The 20053-nt window shown below is 38.2% G+C and overlaps 1 protein-coding gene across 3 annotated transcripts in view; it reads right to left on the minus strand.

The window, feature by feature from the left end:
- Positions 1-20053, minus strand: part of LOC117026978 (vascular endothelial growth factor receptor kdr-like) — a 348517-nt gene that overhangs the window by 101114 nt on the left and 227350 nt on the right. For all 3 annotated transcript variants that reach the window (XM_033114327.1, XM_033114346.1, XM_033114337.1), the window contains 8 exons: positions 15301-15405; positions 14331-14444; positions 13019-13107; positions 11926-12133; positions 10097-10194; positions 8770-8892; positions 8554-8665; positions 833-932 (listed from right to left, as the gene is read on the minus strand). In XM_033114327.1, the coding sequence (XP_032970218.1) occupies positions 833-932; positions 8554-8665; positions 8770-8892; positions 10097-10194; positions 11926-12133; positions 13019-13107; positions 14331-14444; positions 15301-15405 (949 nt within the window). The remainder of the gene's footprint in view (positions 1-832; positions 933-8553; positions 8666-8769; positions 8893-10096; positions 10195-11925; positions 12134-13018; positions 13108-14330; positions 14445-15300; positions 15406-20053) is intronic.

Below are 20053 nucleotides of genomic sequence, written 5' to 3' on the forward strand. Positions count from 1 at the left end.
CAGGTTTTCAAATCTGCTTTTAGCACCTGTTGTAATTGTATAGATTCAATTAGTGATCCAGTAAGAGATCCCAAGAACTTGGCTCCAGTTTGGTATAATGTGTGTCACCATATCTCTGCCAGAAGCCCAAGAGAGGCTGTTTTGGGAACTCAAGATTCTGGATGGTAATTTTTATTCAAAGTTTTGAAACATAAACATGTAAGTATAGAATCTAAGGCTAGAAGGGACCTAGCCAGTGTTATGGTTACATCTAACACATGAACACCTTCTACAACTTATGAATTTGATGAAAAATGTCAGTATATGCATCTTCACATGAAATTTGTATTTCTAGATTCTTAGATAATTTTACATTTATGATAGGCATACATCAATTTATTTTGCCTTTCACCTCACAGATATTGCATTTTCATCAACATCAAGGCAAGATACTCCAACAGAAAAAGATTACAACTTGTTGAAGTCTCAGTTAATGGTTAGCATTTTTTAGCAATGACATATTTTTAATTAAGGTACGTACATTGCTTTTTTAGATATAATGTTATTACACACTTACGACACTATAGCATAGTGTAAACATAAATTTTATATGCACTGGGAAACAAAAAAAAATGCGTGATTTGCATTACTGCAATATTAGCTTTATTGTGAGGGTCTTGAACTAAATCTGCAATAACTCTGAGGAATATGTGTACATTTGAGAAGAGCAAAAGAAGTGCCTTGGCATTGAATAAAATTTCATGTATTATCTTCTATTATCTGTTATGCTTACTTTGACCCTTTTATCCAAATTAATTTTGTCTGATGCCCCTTAGCCTGAAGAATAACTTACATTTCAGGAGTGGAATACTCAGGAGCTCTCATTCGTGTTCCCTCCTTCAGCTGACGGCAGAAGTCTTCATCGATTTGCACTCCTGGGTATGGTGAGGCACCTGGGATATAAAAAAAACATATATCCCATTCATTCTCATGAGATAAACAACCCATCAAGATCGTATAAGGCAGAGAACTAAAAAGAATTCTGAGGAGGGACAAACAGCTCCTGATCTACATAGAGCGTATGACATAAGACTTCCATCTACCTTGACAATTCAGAGACCTGACATAAATGATTCTCCCAGAAACCATATTTATAAAGTGTTTTGAGATGAAGGTAGGGGTTTTAAAAACCTATTGATGAGTTTCCATTGACTTGGAAATAATTTCATGCCTTTAAATAATATATTCAGCCATTTCCCTGTAATTTGCTGGAATGTAACCCACCTTTCAATATAAGATGGGTAATTTTGTTTTTAATCCAAAAATGTCTGCTTTTGCAGTCTCTGAATGCCCTTTCATAGCATACTTTAACCTATGACATTCTATTGTAGTCCAGGTCTCAAGAGCAAGAAGGAAGCAGATTCCCAGCCAGTGTGGACATCTGTCTCAAACTTGGGAAATGTAGTCTTGGTGGCATCCAAACTCGAAAGAGAAATAAGACCTGAGAGTAAATTTCAAGTTGATAAATGGAAATTTTAATTACAAATACGTTTTATGGTAAAGGAAAAGTACATTTCCCAAGTTCAAATCAGAGTTTAAAATAGATTAAGAGATTACAAAATATTAAAGCACAAGTCTCTTTGAACACCTATGTCTGTTCATGGGTAGGCTACATTTCAAAAGTCATGACTCTTATTTGGTTGCTTCTATCCAATAGTTCTGAAAACTAAAATACATTTGCTAGGTCTTTAAGATTCAAGACGGTGTCAATATTGTTAAAATTTCATTTAAACAATGTTTGAATATCTATAAGAACTTTTTAGTATAAGTCATTTGTACCCCACCTAAATCTCCAAAAGTGTTTAAAATGGCTTACAGGTGTTTAAAATAAAAATTTGGAGTTAGACAATAATGAATGCCAACTATAATTTTATATAGTTTATAATTTTATATATATATATATATATATATATATATATATATACACTTATAAGAAGCGGAGTACAGCATTAGGAATAGAGACAGTGGAAATGTAATGGCTCTGTTCGATGTCAGAGGGATAGTGGATGGGGGTAGGGGGGTTCACACAGTGTGAGGAACATAAATGATAAATGTCTAAGTATTACTTTGTCTTGTGCACCTGAAACTAATTAAAAAAAACTAAAAAAAAAAAATTTGGTTATGGATGATGTGATACAGAATTGCACACCTGAAATCTATGTAATTTTGCTGACAATTGTCACCCCAATAAATTTAAAAAAAAAAATTGGAGTTAGAAAGAAAATATCAACAAATAAGAACAACAAAAAACAAACAAACAAACCAAAAAAAAAAAAAAAAAAAACACCCAAAGATGAAATCCAGTGTAAGACTAACAAGAATGATGAACTATCAAACTGTATACACTTAATGTTGGGAGAAAGACACAATGTTGGTTTCAAGTTTTTAGTTTATTGCAAGTTAGCTAAACAATAGAAACCTCATCTGTTACTTAATTCAAAGTAACTTGTAACATACTATTAATTTTAGTCACCTCTCCCTTGCTATGTGAAGTAATGTATTATTGCTTACTGTATTTCATTCCAGGATGCAACAGCCTCATTCACAGTAGCATCAAAAATATAAAAGAAGAATGAATTTAACCAAGGAAGTAAAAGATTTGTACAACAAATCTACAAGATTTCGCTGAAGGAAGTCAAATAAAACATAAACAAATGGAAAGACATTCTGTGTTCATGGAGTGGAAAAATTAATATTCTTAAAATGTCCATACTATCCAAACCCATCTACAGATTAACTCAATTCCCTTCAGAACACAAATGGTACTATTCAAAGAAATAGAAAAATAAAAACATTCTTAAAATTTGCATGAAATTTTGCAAAGACCTGAAATAGCCAAAACAATCCTAAGGGGGGAAAAAGCTATAGGTATCACAGTTTTTGATTTTAAACTATATTACAAAGTTAAGTAGTAAAAACAACAACAACAACAACACAGTATGAGGCTTCCATAAAAATAGACACATATACCAATGGAACAGCAGACAGAGCCAGAAATAAACCCCTGCATATGCTGTCAGCTAATGTTCAACAAGTGAGCCAAGATCATCCAATGGGTGTAAGATATTTGACTCTGGGTGGTAAACACACAATGGGATTTATAGATGATGTAATACAGAATTGTACACCTGAAATCTATGTAATTTTACTAACAATTGTCACCTCAATAAATTAAAAAAAAAAAGATATTCTCTTCAACAAACGGTGTTGGAAAACTGGATAAACACATGCAGAACAATGAAGTTGGACCTGTATCTCACACCACTCACAAAAATTAACTCAAAATGGATCAAAGCCCTAAATATAAGACCTGATATCATAAAACTCCCTGAAGAAAATGTAGGAAAGAAGCTCCTTGACATTGGTATTGGCAATAATTTTTTGGTTACGATACCAAAAGCATAAACAACAAAAGCAAAAATGAACAAATGGAAAAAAACAAAGCAGGCAAAAATACAGACACATAGAACAATGGAACATAATAGAGAGCCCAGAAATAAACTTATGCATATACAGTTCACTGATCTTCAACAAAGGTACCAAGAATACACAATGAGGAAATGGTAGTTTTTTCACTAATTGAGGCTGGAAAACTAGATACACACATGCAAAAGGATGAAACGAAACCCCTATCTAACACCATACATAAAAATCAACTAAAAATTGATTAGGGAGTTAAACTAAGACCTGAAACTATAAAACTCCTAGGGAAAAAAACTAAAGGTTTTCATGATATTAGAAATGATTTCATGGATATGACACCAAAGCACAGGCAACAAAAGCAAAAATATACAAGAAGGACTACATCAAACAAAAAAGCTTCTGCACAGAAAAGGAAACAAGTAATAGAGTGAAAAGTCAGCCTATGCAATGGGAGAAAATATTTGCAAATCATGTATCTAACAAAATATTTTCCAAACTATATAAGAAACAACTCTAGCTCAACATATCCAGTTAAAATATAAGAAAATGACTCGAATAGACCTTTCTCTCAAAAAGACATACATGAAAAGGTGCGCACCATCACTTATCATCAGAGATATGCAAATCAATACCACAGGAAGATATCACCTCACACCTATTAGGATGGCTGTTATTAAACAACAACAACAACAACAACAACAAAACTAAAGATAAGTATTGGCAAGGATGTGCAGAAATTATATTTGTTGTAGACTTGGTGGGAATGTAAAATGGTGCAGCCACTATAAAAAAAATAGCGTGGAAATTCCCCACAAAAATCAAAACTAGTATTATCATAAGATCCAGCAATCTCACTCCTGAGTTTGTATCCAAATGAATTTAAATCAGGACCTCAAAAAAAAATCTCTACTCCTATGTTCATCACAGCCTTGTTCATAATAGTTAATTTTCATAATAGCTCAAATTTTCAGATGAATGGATGAAGAAAATGTGATATATATCAACAAACAATGGAATATTATGCAGCCTTGAAAAAAATACTATAATTTGTCACAACATGGATGGAACTGGAAAACATGCTAAGTAAAATAAGTCAGTCACAGAAGGAGAAAAGGACACATACACTGCATGATCAACTTATATGAGTCATGTACTCATAAAATAGTCTAACTTATAGAAGCAGAAAATGCAATGAAGGTTGTCAGAGAATTGGGAGGGGGAAATGTGGAGTTGTACACTGGTGTAATGTTAGTTATCCAAGATGGATGAGTTTTAGAGATCTGCTGTACAACATAGTGCCTATAGTTAACAAAACTGTACTGTGCACCTTAACATTTGTTAATAGGGTAGATCTCAAATTAAATGTTCTAACCACAGACAGAAATAGCAAAGGGACACAAGAAAACTTTTGGAGGTGATGGATGTGTTTTTACCTTGATTGTGGCGATTATATGTCGGTATATGAATGTGTCCAAACTCGTGAAATTGTATATATTAAGTATGTGCAGTTTTAAAAATATCAATTATACCTTAATAAAGCTATCAAACAGTATGTATTATACATAAAGCTGTGGTCAGACATATAAAATATATTTACAAGTATTTATTATGCCTAAAACTATAGACAGATATATATGCTTGTCTGGTTTGAGATTTAATAATAGAGTTGTTTCCATAGGTCCTGGATTAAAATGATCAGTTAGGCAAAAGTGTTTTTTTAAGCATATCCATAACCTAAACCACTCTTCCACATTATGCTTTTGCTCATACTCTCCTCTTTCTGAAATACCCTACCCATACCTTTCTCTGAAACCTCCTCCTCAAACTTCATTTTCATTTTCTTATCCTCCAAGGCCCAATTCAGCTTGCTCATTCTCTAAGAGGCTTTTCTACATATCCTTTCTTCTCCAGAAGTAGAAACTCACCTTTTCCTTCCTGTTTTCTTTATGTACTTTGTCTGGACTCTTATTATAGGGCTTGTCACAGTCCGTCATGCATTAGAATTAGTTGGGTGTATTTTTCTCTTCCCAACTCAATTGTTAGCCATTGGAAGCTAGGAACTGTCTTACTTCACAATGCCTTTAATGTGGAAGGCACACACCAAATGTTTGTTTAATTAAATTATAGCTCTGATGTAATAAACTTCTAATCCACTTAATTGGTACATGTTTCTTCTTTTTTCTTTTAAAAAGCAATGGTTTGTGATGATGTTAATAGACGTTAAATGAATAGAAATCAGTTTTTACTTTATTCATGTGTCAGAATTTCAGCATATATCATCAAATGTGACATTACGTATGTCAAATCTATTGCCTGGGTTTTCATAATGGTAATTGCTGTGCCTAGTTCTAGGGTTAAAAATAGGCGGAGTAAAACAGTACTGAGAATTAGAAATTTACGTATTATTGCTCAAAATACAAGGGCACAAAACCAGTTGGATTTTTTTTTTATTGGGGAATATTGGGGACCAGCGTGTTTCTCCAGGGCCCATCAGCTCCAAATCATTGTCCTTCAATCTAGTTGTGGAGGGCGCAGCTCAGCTCCAAGTGCAGTCGCCGTTTACAATCTTAGTTGCAGGGGGTGCAGCCCACCATCCCATGTGGGAATTGAACCAGCAACCTTGTTAAGAGCTCCTGCTCTAAACAACTGAGCCATCCAGCTGCCCCAAACTAGTTGGATTTGACCTTTAAGTAGCATCTTTCATTAACCCTAGTTGTTGTAGTTGTCTGTTACGCCTACTCAGCCAAAAGAGGGCCTCCCTGTGACTTCTCTTGGTGGAACCAAATGTTAGCGCTGGATCTTGGCAAAGGTGTTGCTCAACCAGTCGGTATAAGTTCAGTCAGTGGGTACATCTGCAGTCTTGGAAGCAAGAGCTCATTTTCAAACTAGGTGGGTCAAGCTGTGATTTATTCTTTCCACAAGCAGCCAATTTTTTGAGTACCTACTGTATAGGTACTATTATGGTACTCTGAGAAGTATCTGTTAAACAGCTTCCACTTTTTAAGTGGCATATGTAAGTGGGTCAACATCTCCTTAGGAAAACACTCCCAATGCTCCTTGCAAGGTCAGAATAGATCATAATTTTGGGGAAGAATATCTTGGCATGAGGTTGTGGCAATCTTGAGCCTCAGGTTTTGACTAAGCTTTTTAGACCCCTTGCTTGGTCTGTTTCTCTCCCATCAACCTATCTTTTAGATACCTTGAGCTACCATCTTGCACCTGGTAGCTGATCACAGGTTTGCCTTCAAAGGAAAGTCATAAATCCTCTCAAACTAAATATTTTCCTGTTTCAAAACTCGTCTTTCAGACAACAGTTCAGTGGTTACCAGAGGGTAAAGGGGGAGGGGGGTGGTAGATGAGGGTAAAGAGATCAAATATATGGTAATGGAAGGAGAACTGACTCTGGGTGGTGAACACACACTGTGATTTTAGATGATGTAATACAGAATTGTACACCTGATATCTATGTAACTTTACTAACAATTGTCACCCCAATAAACTTTAATTAAAAAAAAAAAACTCGTCTTACTCTCCCAGTAATTTCTTTCAGCTCTGGGTTTGGACTGATTCAACACTCTAGGCTTAATAAGAATTGGCCCTTGCTCTCTCCCTTCCACCTGATCCTAACCTTAGGACCTGTGTGAAGACTCAATCTTATGAGCCTTCTCCCACTCTTCTCCTGAGCCAGGTATGAGTTTTGCAACAAAATTCCATCCATTATGCTATCATACAAGTTTAATAACCTAAACAACATAGTTACCACAATGTATATGCAAATGAGAATTTACATACACATGCTGTAAGAAGAAAGGTCTTTTTTATTTTTATTTTTATGAAACAGTCTACCATTTGGCATTCTTTTGCTTTTGTTCAGGTATTAGATACAATATGAGCCACACATGTCAAAAATCTGAGGTCAGATTGGGGAGACTGGAATTCCAACCCTTGGAGAATATACTAAATATTTGTAAGGCACTTTATAGTTCAAATAGTACTTTAACACAATGACCTTGTGATGCCATAATTATTAACCCCATTTTATAGATGTTGGGACCCAGATTGGAGTAGTGACCTGTTCAAGTGATACAATTAATGAGAGGCCACACTGAGATTCATACTCAGATCTGTCTTGAAGTCAGATAGGGCATCTTCTCCATGCCAATATATCTGCTTAAACTCCATCTAAAGTCCTTACCATAGCCTGTAAGGCACCACATGAAATTGTCCTTGGCTATCTGTCTATGCTCATTATCCAGCACTCACCTTTCACCCAGTGCCTTCCAGCCACAACATCTCACTGTTGTTCTCACACATCAAACATGCTCTAACCTCAGGGCTTTTGGACTCACTGTTCCCTGTGCCTGGAATGTTCTCATTCCAGATGGCCAACTGGCTAGCTACCTCTCTTTTTCCTAATCTGCTCAAAAGTCACCCTACATATGTGAAAAGCCTCCTTTGTCTCTATAAGACTAGGTGTATAATATAATATAACATAACATAATATAATATACTGGGTTTTATATTAATTTTTGCTCCAAAAGACTCATTAGAGCTGATTGTCCAGCTAGGTCTTATTTTTGGGGAAACACAGTAGCTGTGTGGCTCATTTCCTTACTCTTCAAGTCTTTACTGAATCATTTTACTTTCTGTGAGGCTCAACTTAACCACCCATTTTAAAAACCAACCCACATTCTGCTCTATCCCAGTATTCCCTATCTCTCTTCTTAATTTTTCTCCATACTACCCAACATCATTTAAAATGATATATATTTTATTTAAGTGATTAAGGTCAGTCTTTTCTGACTACAATGGAGGATCCATGGTGGCAGGGATTATCATCTGCTTTGTTTACTACTATAACCATAGCACTCAGAATGCCTGGCCCACAACAGTTTCTCAACAAATATTTGTTGAATAAATTGATCAATCAGTAAATAAATGAGACAGTTTTTGTTGGTTCTTGGTCACAAGTGTTTTCTGCCCAAATCCATTGGGCAGAATGGATCCACACCTGAGGTCTTTTAAATTCTGGGATTGTAGCCAATGTTGATTGGGAATGGTGAGGAGGTGGCCATAAAGAGAAGCACTTACCCAGAGAGAATATTTCCCACAGCAAGACTCCGAACGACCACACATCACTCTGAGTAGTATAAACCTTGTCAAAAATGGCTTCAGGTGCCATCCATTTAAGTGGGAGTCTTGCCTAGAAAATCAAAATGGGAGAGAGCCATGATAGTAACAGCCATAACCCCAACAGAGCCCAAGAGCCTGGGTTTGGGGCTTTATGCCAGGGAACCTTGAACTTACATCTCCTTTCCAGACATAGTCAGGGTCTTTGTAGATGTCTCTGGCCAAACCAAAGTCACAGATCTTCACAATGTTATTATCAGCTAGAAGGATGTTCCGAGCAGCCAAGTCCCGATGAATGCACTAAAGAAAAGGGACAAAGGAGGCTTGGAGAGCTGCTAGGCTCTAGGATGGTGCAGGCTTACAGATTTTCCTCCACGAGAAGGGCTGGGTATTGAGTGTGCTGGAGAAAGGAATGAAAACCCATAACAGGAATGTGTCTTAGAAGTGTTCAGCAGAAATATGTGTTTAAAGCTAACATTTACTGAGAGACTGATGAGTTCATCCGTTGTGAAATTTGGCTAGGTTCCACTACGCTGGAATGGTTCCTCACATTTGGCTACCACTAACATGTTCTGTCCTTTGGATACTGGGATATTACCTTAGAACATAGATCTATTCTCTCCACTGCATTCCATTGCTAGTGCTCTGGGTCAGAGAGACCCCTCCTTTCCCTCATTTTAACAACTGCAATGGTCCCCAAACTGTTACCTCCAGTCTAGTCCCATTAACTAGTACATGGTGCACTCTGGTCCCGAAAGCCCAAACCTGAGCATGTTCCTGCTTAAACATTTTTATCTTGTGACAACTGGAAACCATCAAAGTTAACTTTCTTCACATGATGTCCAAAGCCTTTCATAATTAATGTCAAGCTCTCTGTTCAGCTACATTTCCTCATCTGCCCCACCTCCGTGCATCTTATGTTCTAGTCTTTAGAATTATGGAAAATTTCCTCGTTCTCATGTCTTCATGATATTGCTTAAATACAACTTCCTCCAAAAAAAGTACAGATTCTTGAGGCTTCCTTTCATATAGTCACAACACACTTATTTCATACTTCTATCATAGGGTCTATCCTATTTTGTTATATATGGTATCTGTTTTTCTCAGTGAATTTTGAGGAAAGAGAATTTGTATCTTTCATGTCTGAACCTCCAGCTGTTAGCATAGAGAACATAATAACCAATTAACAGATATTTCCTGAAAATTTTTATTTCAATATATAATAATCTGCACTTCTGGTATTAAATATTCCAGCCATTTCCTAGATTAGAGTGTGAAAAATAAGTCGCTAACAACTGCAGGTAGGCAAATGAGTAACTGTCTGCACTGTGAATGTGTGAATTTTTCAAAGAACAATTAGAAAAGGGAAGACAAACAAGTATAAGAGGAGACTTTAGGGAGAAAAGAAAAAAAGTAAACTACTATGGAAACTGGTATCATGGAAATCCACCTCCCTTCCTCCCCAAATAGTGGAAATGAAAGAACAGGAAGAATGAATGCTCACTTTTCTGGAAGCGAGGAACTCCATTCCCTTGGCCACTTGGAAGCTATAGCAGATCAGGTCCTCCAAAGTGAGAGGGTGCTTGTAGAGATTATTTGAGTCTAGAGAAGAGAAAAAAAGGGAATAGAGAAAGACCAGTTGTTGAAAACATCCTCACAAGCCTGTAGAGATAGCAGTAGGAAGACCTAGAGAGGAAGAAAGTCCTGCCTTCCATAAAATCTTGCAGAATGGGGGCAAAGGTTTTTGACAACAGGACCTTGGCAGGACTTACTCTACTAAGAACTCATATGTATTTTTAAGTGATGGGCATGTAATCTTGTAAATCAAATATAATAAGAATGTCTTAAGGGGTTCAAGAGCTCATACCTTTACTGTCTGGTTACCATATATTTCAATTCTCTCCCCCCAAGAAATGAACACATGGTTTGTCCAGATTTCTTTGCCAATTCTGGGAACAAGAGAGAATCTGAAAGATGTCTGTTGGATGCCAAAGTTTGGGAATTTTCAGGAAATTCCCATGATTCATGGTGACAACAGGTCCGAATTTTTGTAATCACAACGTGTGGTCATTACATACCGCACTCATTGCTAGATCACCATCCCCCAATTTCTCTCAATAGATGCAAAGTTCAGAAATTCCTTCCTCCCTTCCTGGTGTTCTAACAACACCAGATTGGGATTATAAGGGCCTTTACAATGATTCTAGTCCAAGTTACTGATTTCACTTTACAAGTAGGAAAAACAAAGCCTTGAGATGTGACTTTCCAAGGTCACACAGTAAGTACATCAGTGGTACAGTCAGTAATAAAACCCAGGTCTACTAACTCTCAGACCAGGAGATGTTTCCACATGCATTAAAGCCAGACAGATAGCACACTTAATTCATGTGTGACCAAAAGGACAATAAGAGAAATAGAGCAGAGCCAGGACCATAGCAAACCAGAAAGATCAGGGGCAACAGTGGATACCACAGTCAGGCAGAAACCTCAAGCAGAATAACACAAGTGTCACTCAAAGTCAGTGCCTAAACCTGTCAGTTCAAAACACGGGGGTAGTAAAATGGAAGGGATACTTGAGTTCAACTCCTACTTCTCTTAATTAGCTGAGACAGACCAATATTAAGGTGGTACACACACTGGTACAGCTATAATAGTTGCTTACTCTTGAAATATTTCCATACTACTTGGTAAATAGTTACTGCTCTGAGCTCTCCAAGTGCCCCCACCACTACAGTTACTCCATCCCTGCCCAGACTTTACCCTAATCCAGCAACCCCAAGACCCTGCTCTAGGGCTACATCAGGAATCTATTCTGATTGGCCACTATCTGTGCCATATTTTGCAAAACATTTTAATATCTGTATTAATACTTACATATTAATAGCCATTTGTCAATATCTTATGTACCTGTTAAATATTTTGACTAACAGGCAGTATCTGTTAAGTATATTTTCTATTATCCCTGTTCTGAGTGTCAGTTTTCTCCTCTGTCTAATTGAGATAAGCATCCCTATTCACCTCACAGGGAAGTCATGAAGCTCAAGGAACGAATTCATTGGAAAGGACTTTGGAAACTGTAAAGGTCTAGAACAACGTGGGAGACTGTCATTGTAAACTACTTCTGATTGCTAATAGAAGTGCAAGTTGAGCTTAGAACCACAAGTCCTCTAAGCTGAGTATCAACAATTATAGAGGAAGGCACATGGTTTTCTATACCACCTCCTTCAACCCTGGTCTGACCTTGTTGGGATAGTGGCCTCACCCCTCCAACCCAGCCCTTACCCTCAAACATCTGGTAGTCGTGAGTGTTGGCCAGAAAAGGGCCCCACATACCTACACGGTGGGTTATTGTGGCCCCCAAAAGGTGGCGGTTACTTTCTTCCTCCTCATCAGATTCACTATAGCTCTTGTCTTCAATGAAGCCAGAGCTGGTAGAACTTCCTGTGCTAGCCACACTCTCCAGACGGTGCTTAATCAGCTGGGTGGGCTTGCCGTCAGAATCATGAAAGATCTTCACATTTTTATCCATATTGATCAGAGCCTGAGAGATTAAATAGATCCTTAGAGCTGGGAGAGACTTACAAATTATCTATTCCACCCTAGTCTATGTTTCCATTGGTAAACAGGCCTAGAGAGGTGTGAGGCAATTACTGAAACAGATAGTTTGGAAGGTAGCAACAGCGCTGACTACTAGTCGAGGGCTCTGTTCTCTATGCCATGATGTCAATTGACTCATCCCTGATGAGAGGAAACATCCCAGATCTGGATGTTGAAAGGGTTTCCTTGCCCTGTCAGTCAGAAGACCTTCCTAGTGCCGGGATATATGATGGCATGTGGTACCACAAAGGGTGTCTGAATACCATATTCCTGAGCTCTGTGCTTAGAAATGGAGAATATCATAAAATGGTGTCACCCTCTGTTTTTAATCACCATTACTTTACTCCCTTTGCCTTTGCTACAATAAGGGAAGATGAAGGACCCTTTCCCAGGTCTCAGGTGATTTCAGAGAACTCAGGTTCATGGCTATGGAAGAATACAGGCATGATAGGATCTTAGGCTACCTGATTACTCTGGACTTCATAGTGTAATCTGAGGGTGACACAAACCAAAGATATAATTTCAGCCAATGAGAGGAAAATGCTGAGTAGCCTGTTTCAGAGAAACCTCAGCATTGGAAGTGACTTTAGAGATCACTGAGTTTAAATTTCTATTGGATGCCTCTCCTCTCCTCCCCTCCTCTCCCCTCCTTTCCTTGCCCCTCTCCCTCCCCTCCCTTCCCTTCTCTCTCTCTCTCTCTCTCTCTCTCTCTCTCTCTCTCTCTCTCTCTCTCTCTCTCTCTCTCTCTCTCTCTCTCTCTCTCATTAGAAAACATCTATATAGGATTCAAAAATGCAGATGGAGTATGGGATTCAGTTGGGAAACTTACCTTGGAAGCAACAAAATCTCCTCTCTTTCCTCTAAGAAAGTTGGCCAGGTTTCCATATTTGCAGAATTCTACAATGACCATCAAAGGACCTGCCAAAAGTACAGCCCACAGTCATCTTTCCAGGAATGATGATGAAGGGTTGCTAATTCTTGGGATAGACTTGTCCTGGTAACCTGTTGACCAAGGATCTCCTAAAATCTCGTAAAGGATTTCTCCAGTTGTAAAGCAGTTGACTGATTAATTGTGCTGGATAAAATGGTGACTTATTCCAGAAACATCTGGCTGGCTGATGAGTGGGATGAAGGAAAATTTGGCAGAAAGGGAAAAGTATAATCAATAAACCACAATGAACATTTACTGAGGTGTTCTTGGCTGGCTAACACGAAGGTTAGAAGAATGAGCATGACAGAGCACCTGACCACATGCAGCTTACAGTCCAATGACGAAGGCAAAGGAGCATCCAACCAGCTGGATATTTCCTCCATTGACTAATTGGGACTCCTGTCTTCACCCTTCACATTGTTACCCTATCCCCAACACCACTATCTTGCTGAAAGGCATCACTCAACTATCATCGTGTTATTCCACAGCTTAAGACTCTCTACAGGTTTCCCATAGCCTACATTTTCTCTGTGCTTGGCCACATCACAAATTATATGTGGCTTGAAGGCATCTTTTATTTATTTGTGTAGTTCAGCAGCACCACCCACCACAAACCCCCTCCAAGCCTCTGGCATAGTGCCTCACATAAAATCAGTAGGGGCTCACAAAATGTTGTTTAAGATAAAGTTAAATGAAAGGGCAAAGGACAGTAGCAATTTAAAAGAGGAACACAAGGCTTTTGGTGTAGTCAAGAGAGTGGCTTCAAATCTATAAATGGACAGGGGTTGTAGAATTGCTAATTGACTTAGTGTGTGAAATCCCTCCTTAAGTTATGGTGGTGGGTGCTAAGCTAAGGAGGTGGAAGCTGAAATGGGAAACTCAAGAGGGTTATGAAGTCCCTTTCCCTGAATGTATTGGCATACCTCCTTAGCACCCCAATATTTTCTCTTCAACTAATGTGTCTAAGATTCCATAGGATATCCAAGCTGGCAAGAATCTTAGAGATACATCTGATCCCTTTACATATTGCACAGTATTGCCTAGAACAGGGGGTCAAAGAACCTGGGCTCTAGAGGTTCTGTGCATAGGAAGGTCTCTGTGAAGAATTCACATGCTGTACTTGAAGGCCTGTCTAAATCAGAACCTACTTTGCTTCTCAGTGCTCTGATCCCTAGAGGGCACTTATGGCCAGGTGTGAAAGACTCCTTACCTCCAGGTTTGGTGCAGGCACCCAGCAAGTTAACCACATTAAGGTGGTGGCCGATGTGAATGAGGATCTTCAATTCTGACATCAAAGCCTTAAACTCACTGGAAGTAGCACAATCTGCTTGAAACAAACACAGTAATGCATAAAAGAGTTGTTTCCACTGGGAAAGGCAGCAGGAGCATAGGAGATCCTGTTTGCTGCTAAAGAATTCTGGTAGAAATGTCCAGAACACAATGATTAGCTTTCGTGCTTTCCAAACAACATTATAAATGGATACATAATATCTTCCCATGCACTAGCCTGCCTGGATTCTGAGCTTTATGTACTAACAGCCTCAACTATATTACACTTTTTAATTTTGAAAAAGACATTCTTTGATAGCTACTTCTTTTGTGATAAACTTTTTTTCTGAATTACTGTCCTGGAGAGGTAATTGGTGGATTGGCCTAGTTTGATTTAAATGCTTTTCTATGTGGAATCAGAGACATGGACTGAATGGTATTAGGATGCTTAAATACATACAAGTTTATCTATTCAAGATTGGAATCACACTAGAGGTTTACGCAGACTGAACAGTGCAGAATCCAGGTGCAATTCTATCCAAGCTTATTCTGTATCATATAATTCTACTCATGCAATAGAAAACTATGTAAGAATTCTGGTGGCCAAATACCATTGCTGACTCATATTGGCCTTACCAACAACTAAAACCCCCAAATCTTTACTTCTATATTTATGTTTCTGAACACAGAAGAGGACAAATAGGCTGACACACAAGGTTCCATGATAATTGGCTCATGTGCCCATGGCTAAAGTTTCCATGGAAAATATTGATCAAATGAGGGTGGAAGTTGGTTATAGTTAACTCCCTTCAGTATTTCAACTTCATATCTATTACAGTCCGGTTTTCTACCTGATACCAAGCATCCTTGCAGATGTCCCCCAATGGCCTCCAAAGGAATATAAACATTACCTTTAAGCATTTTCACTGCCACTGTTTTGCAAGTTGAAGCTCTGTCGATGCCAAATGCACAGGCTTCTACCACTTTACCAAAGGCACCATGGCCGAGGATTTTGCCTGAGGGGATGAGAAGTGTAAATGAGCAGTAGCCACTGAAAGACCCCAGTGAAAAACGAAGAGTTGGCTTCTTGTAATGGGCACCATAACTGTGAAGTCAGCATTCTCTGGGAGGCATTTCTACACCACCCCATATGCAGTAACAATACTGTTACTCTCCATTTCTTCAACTTCCATTATTTCCCTTCATAACACTTACCACTAGATAATATTATGCTGGAATATTTATTATCAATTCCCCCAATCAAAAATAAGTTCCATGAAGTCTGTCTTCTTCATTGACATATCCCAGGCATCTGGAAAAATGTTTAATATATGGTAGGTGACCAAAAAATATGTGTGGAATCAGTGAATAAAGGACTCTGCCATACCAGCCACTGATAGAAAGGACCATGTGGGCTGGGGCAGATTTATGGTGGCCTATACATACAAACCTGTTATTCAGGTGAAGGTGTTAACACATACATATTAATAAGACGTAAGTTGGGATTATGTCATAGAAATGGATGTGAGAAATGAGTCTCTTGAAATCTCCCCTGGAATTTACAACAAATTGAAGAACTATAATTCCACAAAGGACTCCCAGCACAGCAGTCAGGCAAGACTAAGAGATGTGCAACTGAAATCATCTAAAGTGGGCAAACTGGGTGAGCAGGGGAGGAGGGAAGGGAGAAATGCGGAGATGCGGGCCTCGTGGGCCACAGGACACAGACAGGAGCTCCGAACTCCCTGCATGCCAGAGCTATCACAATCATGGGACAGGGAAGAATTTGGACTGCTAACACTCCCCTTATGATCCACATTCCCACCTGGGGGATCTGCATATAACACAGCTGAACCCCACCCTCATGGAAGAGACCTTGGAGCAAAGACTAAGGGAAGAAGGTAAAAATGGTGGTTTAAGCCCTCACTGCCAATCAGAAGGTGGAAGACATAGGCATGGAGCCTAGCCAACCCCTACCTACCCTCCGAGAGCTCACCAAACCCCACCCCCACCTGCCCAGTGCTAGAAACAGAATGGTAGCAGTGTCACATCAAAAGAAAACAATATTTGCAGTTTTGAGTACTGCAGCCATGGACTCACAGCCCAATTAGTTCTGGCGAAAAGGAGGGAGCTTTGGGTGCAGGACTGGATGTGCTGGTGGTCACAACCATTGCACAGAGCCACCTCTCACAACTCACCCCAACCCTGCTACCACCTATCTGACTGGATCCCTGCAGGGTAAACAAAGACACTGAAACACACAGGCCCTGAAACTGGTGCAGGAAGGGCTTTGGAACATCAGAAGCTCTCCACAGCCCCGCATGGAGTTGGTGCCCTGACACCCAGGATACCTGCTCACAGAGTAGAAGCCCACCTTCCAGGGAACCCTCTCATTGTGAGAAGTCGGAACAGTACAGAGAAAATATAACACTATAGCATGAGAAAGAATAAAAGTCTGCAGTTGGACAGAAAATAAAACATTCAATCAACACCTACTGGAAAGCAAAAGAAAGACTTCTTCCTATCAGCCTGTTGCACAACCCACTCTGGTAGATGCCTAGTAAGAGAAATAATAATCCATTAACTGCCATGAATAATGAAGGAAACAAGGCAGCTCATCTGGAAAATGAAAAGTCTCCAGAAAATGAACTTAGAGACATGGAAATATGTGACTTAAATGACAGAGAATTCAAAATTGTAATTCTGAAAAATTCTCAATGAGATGCGAGAAAACACAGACAGGCAGTTTAATGAACTCAGAAACACAATCAAAGAACAACATGAACATTTTACCAAAGAGATTGAAATTAAAAAAGAACCAAAGAGAATTTCTAGAGATTGAGAACTAAATAAAAGAAAGGAAGAATGAAATAGACAGATTAGGTAACAGAGCTGACAAGATGGAAGAAAAAAAGACACAGATGGAAGAAGAGAGAAACATGACAGTTAAAAAAAAATGAAAAAACCCTACAAGAACTATCTGACTCCATGAGAAAGAGCAATATAAGAATAATAGGCATACTGAAAGAAGAAAATGAGAAGAGAAGAGAGAGGACTTTATATTCAAACAAATAGTTGAAGAGAACTTCCCAAACTTGTGGAAAGAATGGATTCTCCAATCCAAGAAGCAAATAGAACACCTAATTACCTCAATCCCAACATGCCTTCTGCAAGGCACATTGTATTGAAGCGGTCTAAAATCAACGACAAAGAAAGAATCCTCAAGGCAGCCAGGGAAAAGAAGACAATAACATACAAAGGAAAGCCGATTGGATTATCATCAGAGTTTTCTGCAGAAACTCTACAAGCCACGAGGGAGTGGAACCACATATTAAAACTATTGAAAGAGACAAATTATGAGCCAAGAATAATGTATCCAGCAAAGATATCCTTTAGATATGAAGGAGGAATAAAAACCTTTCCAGACATACAGAAGCTGAAGGAATTTTCTAATAAATAACCTGCACTACAAGAAATACTAAAGGAGGCTATTCGACCACCATCAACAGGGACAATTTGTGGCAACCAAAACATAAAAAGGGGGAGATTAAGGCCTGAACCGGAATATGGGAATGGAGAAAGTAAGCGTGCTAAAGAAAATGGAATACTATAAATATCAAACATTCTTTTACTTAAAATTAAGGGTAACCACTCAAGAAAAATTCAGAACTGAAATACATACTGTAATAAAAGAAGAAACAGAGGGAAACATCATAGAATACCACCAGACAGAAATAATAGACAACAACAAAAAGGCAAAGAAACAATGGAGACACAGCCTCACCAGAAAACTAAAGATAGAATGACAGGAAATCCTCACATATCAATAATCACCCTAAATGTAAATGGACTGAACTCACCAATAAAAAGGCACAGAGTAGCAGATTGGATCAAAAAACTAAACCCAACCATATGCTGTCTCCAACAGACACATCTCAGCTACAAGAACAAGCATAGACTCAAAGTGAAAGGGTGGAAATTGACACTCCAAGCAAATGGTACCCAGAGAAAATCAGGTGTAGCCATAAGGATATCAGATGAAACTGACTTCAGGGTGAAAAGATAACAAGAGACAAAGATGGACATTTCATAATGGTAAAGGGGACTGTATGACAAGAAGACATAACAGTCATCAATATTAATGCCCCCAATCAGGGAGCACCGAAATATAGCAAGCAACTACTAACAGAACTAAAGGGAGACATTGACCAAAACACAATTATACTACGGGACCAAATACATCACTGACAGATCTGGATAGATCATCCAAACAGAAAATAAATAACGAAATAGCAAGCATAAATGACACATTAGATGAAATGGACATCACTGACATATATAGAGCAATTCATCCTAAAACATCAGACTATACATTCTTTTCTAGTGTACATGGAACATTCTCAAGGATAGACCATATATTGGGACATAAAATCAGCCTGAGAAAATTTAAGAAGATTGAAATCATACCAAGCATATTCTCTGATGACAAGGCTTTCAAACTGGATATCAACTGCAAAAAGAAAGCAGGAAAAAACACAAATACATGGAGATTAAACAACATACTTTTAAAGAACGACAGGGTGAAAGAAGAAATTAGAGGAGAGATCAAAAGATACATAGAAACAAATGACAATGAAAATACATCCTACCAAAATTTCTGGGATGCAGCGAAAGCAGTTTTAAGAGGGAAATTCATATCATTACAGGCCTATCTCAAGAATCAAGAAAAATCCCAAATAAATAACCTCATGTTACAACTTAAAGAACTAGAAAAAGAAGAACAAGTGAAACCCAAGGGCAGCAGAAGAAAGGAAATACCAAAAATCAGAGCAGAACTAAATGAAATAGAGAACAAAAAGACAATAGAAAAAATTAATGTGACAAAGAGCTGGTTCTCTGAAAAAATTAACAAAATTGACAAACCCTGGGCTAGACTCACTAAGATAAAAAGAGAGAAGACACTAATTAACATAATCAGATATGAAAAAGGGGAAGTTATCACGGACACCACAGAAATACAAAGGATCATCCAAGAATACTATGAAGGACTATATGCCACCAAATTCAATAAACTAGAAGAAATTGACATGTTCTTAGAAACATATAGCCTTCCAAGGCTGAACCATGAAGAACTGGAAAATCTAAACAGAAAGATCACCAGTAACGAAATTGAATCAGTCATCCAAAACCTTCCCAAAAGCAAAAGTCCTGGACCAGATGGCTTCATTAGTGAATTCTACCAAACCTTCAAAGAGGATCTAATACCAATCCTGCTCAAACTCTTCCAAAAAATTGAAGAAGAGACAGTAATCTCTAACTCATTTTATGAGGCCAACATTAACCTGATACCAAAACCTGGTAAGGACAACACAAAAAAAGAAAACTACAGACCAATGTCTCTGATGAATACAGATGCCAAAATCCTAAACAAAATTCTAGCAAATCGAATACAACAATGCATTAAAAAGATCATTCATCACGACCAAGTGGGGTTCATCCCCAGGGCACAAGGATGGTTCAACATCTGCAAATCCATCAATGTGATACATCACAAAAACAAAGGACAACCATATGAGTATATCAATTGATGCAGAAAAAGCATTTGACAAGATACAACATCCATTTATGATTAAAACACTTAATAAAATAGGTACAGAAGGAAAT

The sequence above is a fragment of the Rhinolophus ferrumequinum genome, chromosome X (genome assembly GCF_004115265.2).
Source record: "Rhinolophus ferrumequinum isolate MPI-CBG mRhiFer1 chromosome X, mRhiFer1_v1.p, whole genome shotgun sequence".
NCBI lineage: Eukaryota > Metazoa > Chordata > Mammalia > Chiroptera > Rhinolophidae > Rhinolophus > Rhinolophus ferrumequinum.